Source organism: Nicotiana tabacum, chromosome 16, assembly GCF_000715075.1.
Source record: "Nicotiana tabacum cultivar K326 chromosome 16, ASM71507v2, whole genome shotgun sequence".
In the NCBI taxonomy this organism is placed as follows: domain Eukaryota; kingdom Viridiplantae; phylum Streptophyta; class Magnoliopsida; order Solanales; family Solanaceae; genus Nicotiana; species Nicotiana tabacum.
The window spans coordinates 31,245,514-31,253,069 of record NC_134095.1 but is presented as its reverse complement, the minus strand read 5'-3'; the positions used below and the strand labels follow the sequence as shown (position 1 = coordinate 31,253,069).

Below are 7,556 nucleotides of genomic sequence, written 5' to 3'. Positions count from 1 at the left end.
AATATTCTTTTTTTTTTTGTTGTTGTTTTAATATTCAGATCAATGGGAACTGTAATTTGAAAGCAAAGACTAAAGACGGAGGATTTCAGTTTGCGCCAATTGGTGCAGTATAAATGTCGTAATACATTCCCGCGCTGTCACAAAGAAGAAAAAGAAAAGAATAAAGGCTGATTCCCTTTAATGTTATATTTATATAAATATATTATTTTTGTCCAAAAAAAAAAAATTAAAAAACTTCCACGCTATTATGAATGACCTAGAAAGCAGAAAAAATTAGCGTTTGTTACTGACCTTGCAAACTATATTTGTTTATGCTATTTTTGTAAGAAAAATGTAAAACTTTTTGGAAGCGTATCGTTATAATGTGAAATAAGGAAAAGGAAAAACACTTCAAAATTCAATTGACATGTTTACTTTTATGAGTAAAAACCGACGAAAAAAGAAATGTTCAAAATCATTGGTATACAGCAAAATTCATTTTATGAGAACACATAACTTGAGCACATCAATAATATTTTTAAATTCTCATTACAAATAACAAAGGCTTACTATCAATGTTGTGGCGGAGCCCACGGAGGGATTTCCTCTGTGCTTAATCAGAAGTTTTATGTTTGAGTATTGGAAATTGAAACTTTTTTTTAGTAGAGAGAAGTGCACGGTTAGCCATTAATAACACATGTATTTACTTTTAAATTACTGTTTAAAATGTTTTTAGTCTTTAGCCACTGCTTTAATAAACTTTAACTATCCGGACGAAAATACCCTTCTGCTCATGTCCTTAATTTTGAACTTAACTTCAGGACTACATGTTCTCAACTTTTGAACTTAACTTCAGGACTTCACGACTACATGTCCTTAACTTTTGAACTTGTAACTGTAAGTTCTGGACCAAGTGTCCTCAACTTTTGAGCTTGTTAGTCTAAGTTTAAGACCTATTGTCCTTAACTTTTGGGCTTCTTAGCCTAAGTTCAGGACCTATTGTCCTTAACTTTTGAACTTGTAACTGTAAGTTCAGGACCTATTGTCCTTACCTTTTGAGCTTGTTAGTCTAATAGCCTGTTTGGCCAAGCTTCTCAAAAAAACACTTTTTTTTTCCTAATTTGAGGTGTTTGGCCAAGCTTATTTGGAAAAAAAAAAGTGCTTTTGGGAAGAAGCAGAAGCAGTTTCAGAGAAGCAGAAAAAAGTAGTTTCTTTCCAAAAGCAGAAGCAGAAGCAGTTTTGGCTTTTCTTCTTACCTAAAATACCCTTAACAAAATATAGTATATACCAAAATAACCCTTAAACCTAATACTTAGGATATTAATTTATAAATATTTCTTCTTATTTTTAGGAAACTTTCTAATATATAGTGTCTTTAGGGGTGAATGCTTTTATATTTGTTGAAGAAATTTTAATATATTTAACTTATATTAAAAGAATTAAGTACTTTTTAATTTTATTTTCATATTTTACTTAAATAAAATGATTTTTTTTAATTATTGCATGTAATAACAAAATTTTGATATTATTTATTTACTTATAATATTAATTATTAAGTAAGTCTATTCATGCCCTTATTCGTAATTTGACACTTGAAAGCACTTTCTAAAAAGCTTGGCCAAACACAAATTATTTCTCAAAAGTGTTTTTCAGACTGATTAGCCAAACACAAACGGATTCTCTCCAAAAGTACTTTTTTCAAAAGCACTTCTCAAAATAAGCTGATTTCTCCAGCTTGGCCAAACAGACTATAAGTTCAGGACCAAGTGTCCTTAACTTTTAAACTTGGAACTTAAAGTTCAGGACCAAGTGTCCTTAACTTTTGAGTGTTTGGACATTACCAATAGTGTAATTCGTATTTATTGGATTGAAGGGACACAATGTCGAGCACCTTTGGAGATGGATATGCGACGAGATCGGATGAAGAAGGTTTTGGAGGCATCTATGGAGGAAACAAAGAGGATGAAGAAAAGATAATCCGTGGAAAAGCCTCTGGTAATGGTTTATGTTCTATATTTATCTTCTTGCTCTTAATATGTCTTCTAATGTCAATTCATCTATTTTTTTATTGATAAAATAGAGTGTGATACTAATCAAGGAAGTGAAGTCATAGAGAAGGAGAATGCTAGTAATAAACTGTCATTCCTGTTTAAAAGAAAGGGTAATACAGTCTTTTCATATTAATTTTAATAGACTAGTGACTAATATTGCTAAGCATTGAAAATACTGGATAAAAAGTAAATACCATTTTAAATAGTGACTACTTCACACAGTGTAAATCTTAATTTGTCGAGCTCCTAATGCTACCTGGCACCGAGTGAAAAATCACAAAGGAAAAAAAAAAGAGGGCTTGGTAGAAAACTGACGGTGTATCTCAACTTGATACACCTTCCCTTATTGGATAATTTCTCTTCAGAGTTCCTTCTTTTTTTGTCAGAATTATTGTTTGCTTGCTATGAAATTAAGTTTCTTACCAAACAACCCCCACCAAAAAAACCCACCCCTTTTTCCTTATTGGATAATTGACGAACCATTGACTCTTAACCTGAAAGGCAGAAAGTCTATTCGTTTTCCTTTCCCACTGTAAACTAATTTGCCCTTTGCTTTTCAAGACCAATCAAATTTTAAGACATGCATGAATAATAAAAAATAAAAAAATAAAAGTTAAAATTTTGCATAACAAGGAAGCAAGAATTTGGAAACAGCACAGCAGTGAGTCATTAAACAATGGGTCTGATCAACTTTCTTCTGCTTTCAGCCAAAATTTTGCTCTCTTGGTAAGTATTTCCTTAGCTTCCATTTCTCTTCCAGTAACTAAGTCTTCCTATTTTTTAATCTTTTTCTTGACCAAAAAGACACAATCTTGATTGCTTTCTTTAAGATTTTGGAGTTAGTTAGTAGCTGTGGCACATTGTTCTCTTGTGGGGTTGTCAATTGTTTGTCCTATTTTTCAGGAACTTGTTACTATTTGTTAAGCCCTTTCTATATATACACGTGGAAAAAGTAAATAAGTTTAGCCTTTGAGTTTTGTTTAGATCAGCTGCTCTTGTCTTTAATTTTTTTTTTTTTTTTTTTTGCAACAGTTCTCTTTGGATAGTTTGCAGACCATCAGTGACATTGCTGTGTCCTCTGTAAGTTAATAAAGATTTACTTAATTTTCTATTATTTCTTTGAATTTTTGCTGGATATGTGAACTGGGATACTTAAGCTATTATATGTTGTGCTATTCTTGACAAAACAGATATGCATCTATTCGGGCGATAGAGAGTGATAAAGCATCCAGCTACCAAAAGTGTCTTCAATATTGGGTTTTATTTGGATTAACCACTGTATTGGAGTTGACTCTTGCAAAGCCTTTGACAGGGTAATCTTTCATTTGCTTTCATATACAGAAATGTTTTTAGACTTATTATATGCAAATTGCAAGCTATCCACCTTCGGACAGGGGCGAAGCTACATTGCTCTAAGGGTGGTCAATTGACTTCCTTTTGTCAAAAAATTAGACAGTAAATATTAGGTTTTAGAGGTATATAACATATAGTGAACACCCTTTGTCGGGAATTTTTTTTCACTTCTCAAGTTTGAATACCTTTGGGGAAATTTCTGGCTTCGCCACTGACTTCGGACGATGAATATTGGTGGTTAAATTATAGGAACATCTCGAATGCTTGATATTTTGAATGTAAGTCAGGTCAGGTTATGTGATTGCTATAACGATGAAACTGCATTCTTTGTTAATCTAGTGAGACATTAATTGCAAAAGAAATCTCATGCTTACTTAGTGAGTAAGAATCTAGTTCTACTTAGTCGTAACAAGCTGTGAAAGTGTGACAATATCAGCTTATGTGGGACATATATTTGTTTCTCGAGTTGTGCCGACCAGCTGTAACTGATAGCTGAAACTAAACGGCTCATTACAGATCAATACTATATAGGCATAAGAACTTCTAAAATGCAGCCAAGGCTGTGGCAAAGGCTCATTTCATAACTACCATTTTTGGATGGGTGAGAGAGCACTCAGCATCTGCAATAACAGCTGAGTAGTCACTAAACCTCAGATAATGTGTTAACCACTACAAGAATCCAACACATATCACATTTGTTTACAGGATAATATAAAGAGCTTAAATGCATCATCACTGTATTGGTTAATCTCTCCATTACCTGTTGGGTGGAGCCTCTAACAAAAGCCCTCGTTGAGGCGCTGATTTGAACTCCATTAGAAAGTAAAAAATGTATGATTGTTTTGCATGAAAATGAAAGAGAGATTGTTTTAGCTAGAGCTTCGCGGAATATCAAAGCTTTTGGTTCTCTTGACTGCTAACTTTTTCACTTAGAGATGACATCTTTTTTTGATGAGAAAATGTATGGATTTATGTTAGCAATCACAATCTCAGAACCTTATAATAAGTTGTAATTGAGCGCTTGACTGTTCTTGTCGTGCTGACTCTCACCAAGTGGTTTATTTAACCCGAAGGACATATTTCAACAATTTAATTGAGTCTAACCTCAATGTGTTGCTTTCTTCAGGTTTTCATTTTGGCTTTACGCAAAAGGATTAGCTTCCCTCTTGCTTGTAATGGCTCAGTTTAGTGTTGCTTCTTATGTGTATATGCACTTTGTTAAGCCATGTGTTTCCCCAAATCCACGCGTGGAAAAGGTCACGGAAGAGAACGATTGCATGCCCATGAAGATCAGTGATTATATTGATGCAGCACCGATACATGTTGAACAGGAGGAAAAGGACAACCTGCAAAGTTTGGTCATTTATGAGGTAATCATAGTTTTCCGCTGCAAACGCTTTCTCATATGCTCTAAACAGTAACATGTTAATGTACCTTTTGGTTATTCTGTTGTTTATAATTAATTCTGTTTCAGGTTGAATCTTCTCCTACGAGTGATCGGCCAATTTATCCTAAGAAAGTTCAAATGGACTGGAGCTGCGCTCTCTGTCTGGTAAGCACTTTGAGTGAGAAATGTCTAAAGCAACACATCCAAGGTAGGAAGCACAAATTGAAGGAAGAAGAAGAAGAAATGAAACACGAAATGATAGCAAGTAAAAAAGCCAAATTTGCTTCAAAGTTAGAGGGAAATTATCTAACAGATTTACTTAAGAGTTTGAACCGGCTAAAATCTGAAAAGTTTGTGGAACTAAGAGGTTTTAATTTACCAATGAGAAGACCACTTAAGTGCTGCACTTGGAAAAAGCCCGAGTTTGGATGGATAAAGTTAAATACAGATGGATCTATAGACCGAAAAAATTCTGGTCTTGGTTGTTTGCTTCGCGATGATGAAGGTGTTCCTTTATGTGCTTGCATCTCTAAGGTTCCATGTGAAGATATCTTCTTGGTTGAGTTACTAGCTATTTGGAGAGGTCTTACACTTGCTGCGAGTATAGGGATCAAAATGATATGGGTAGAATCCGACTCAATGAGTGCAGTGAAAGCCATTAACAAAGAGCAGCCATTTAGTCAGAAGGCTAGTAGCTGTCTCATACACATTTGGAAAATCTTGAAGAAGTTTCAGAAGTACCAAGTTACTCATTCGTGGCGCGAAACAAACAGAGCAGCTGATTATTTATCAAAGATGGATATATCAGGAAGTGACATTGTTATATGGCCTGCAGATTTTCCTAGTTCTCTTTGCAAATTTATTGCAGAAGATGCTCAGGGAAGTTGGTACCTTAGACGGTAAGCCCATCAAACACGGCTGGAGCATCACCATATTTAGGACAAGATTTAGAATTACAGCGAAGGTGTTATATATATATCAGCTGTTGTTGCTATCAGAAGACTACCACCTGAAAAGTTGCAGGCTTGCGGTACATTATAAGGTTATTTTGAGGCAAGCGCACAGATAGCCATTCTCAGGGATGCTGTTTAGGGATTAACCAGTATTTATTTTGTCCTGAAATTTTAAACTAAAAATCCCAACTTCAGGACAATTCATGATATTTTTGTCCCGAAAAATTGAACTGAAAAACTCAAATTCAGAATGTACTGGCTAATTCCTAAAGAGCAGCCCTTTAGAGTGGCTAACTGGTGTCATTTCGACGGTATTTTATTCTTTCTTTCTAAAACAATGATGGTGGTGTCTGAGCCAACTTGTACGGAGCTCGACTAATCCACTGGGTACCTACTATCTCCTGTCAGTTAACTCTGCCTACCGGCACATTGTGAAGTAAGTACTCTCTAACTTTGAAAGAGGACTAGAAGGTCCATATGTTGGCAAATGCAACTTAGTCTTGTGATGTGCTTCTTGTAAATAAGTAAACACAACCAAGCTTCTCAAACATTGACAAGTGAGCAGAACTATATTCTAAATATTTTAAAGCGAGTCCAGCTCAAAAATAGAATTCTTAACCCCTTTACATTTTGAAAAGGGTCAAAATTATTCCGAAAATCCTAATTTTCAGTTTTTGTAAAATCAGATTTAAAACGTAACATAACAGTACTTGCAAGAAAAAAAAATGAATGAAAGAAAACCAGGAATATTAATATTTGAAAAAAGGAAAAAGCTCCAACGCGAGCGATTTGCAACAGAATCTGAAATTGAATAACAATTGCGGCAGTGCATTTTTCTTCATTTTCTCCTTTTTTCGTCATCCTGAACATGATATTTTGCAAATTAAATATATACGTTCACAGGAGTAACGTAACATATGATATTGAAATAGACTTTAAAACGATCGAATTGTCCATTTCACTATTATTTTACTTAACATTTTTACAACATTTATTTCCGATTAACTTTTGGAACTTATATTGAACTTCTTCTTTTAAAAAGAAATATAATATAATATAATATAAAAGCCATCACCCAGGGAGAGGATCCTGAGGTGTTGGGGGGTTTGGCTTGACCCCTACCATGTATATAGAAGGTAAAAGAGAAGGGGGCATATATAAGAAGGCGTAGCTATTTATGACAAGTTGACCAATTTATAAGAAAACGTAGCTATTAGAGGAACATTGTCGCTCGCTGTCCACCAACTCCTTGCTAGGTAGGAATAAACATGCACGCACACCAAGCACAAGTACAAGCGAATATCCATGTGGGTCAAAATACAAAGTTACTATATGTTAGAAAGATTGCACACTGTTATACAGTGGTGGTTCAAAGAAAACAGTTAACAACCCATATTATCCACTAAAATATGAGTTGGATAATGAACTTTTTAAAAACGGGCTAAATATGGATAAAGACCATATTATTTATTTACAAAATAGATAACCAATGAGTCTAACTTTTACATTTATAAAGCCTCAAATTGGGGGTTCCTCAAGTTAGGGATACTAAGAATTCCCCCAAAAGTGATCATATGCAAGAAGTTATGGATATTACCCATATTATCCGTCGGTTAACCTGTTTTTTATCTGTATTAAATATGGGTCGGGTCGGATAATGTATCCGTTTTTCTGTTACCCATTTTCGATCCGAACCGTATCCGACATGACTGGCCCGTTTGCCACTCCTGTGTTATACATGAATTATGTATACATTATAGATCCGCTGCCTATTTTTAATTAAAACAGTTGGGTAGGTTAATTGTCCTTGATTCATTTTGCTATGCAGGCTCC

At 34.5% G+C, this 7,556-nt stretch overlaps 1 protein-coding gene across 1 annotated transcript; it reads left to right on the top strand.

Annotated features, from left to right (window-relative positions):
* Positions 1–2,561: 2,561 nt before the first annotated feature.
* LOC107806693 (uncharacterized) lies at positions 2,562–6,271 on the top strand. Its single transcript, XM_016630903.2, has 5 exons — positions 2,562–2,756; positions 3,063–3,110; positions 3,221–3,343; positions 4,510–4,753; positions 4,858–6,271. The coding sequence occupies exons 1-5, from the start codon at positions 2,707–2,709 to the stop codon at positions 5,671–5,673; spliced, it is 1,281 nt and encodes a 426-aa protein (XP_016486389.1). The 5' UTR covers positions 2,562–2,706; the 3' UTR covers positions 5,674–6,271.
* The last annotated feature ends 1,285 nt before the right edge of the window (positions 6,272–7,556 follow it).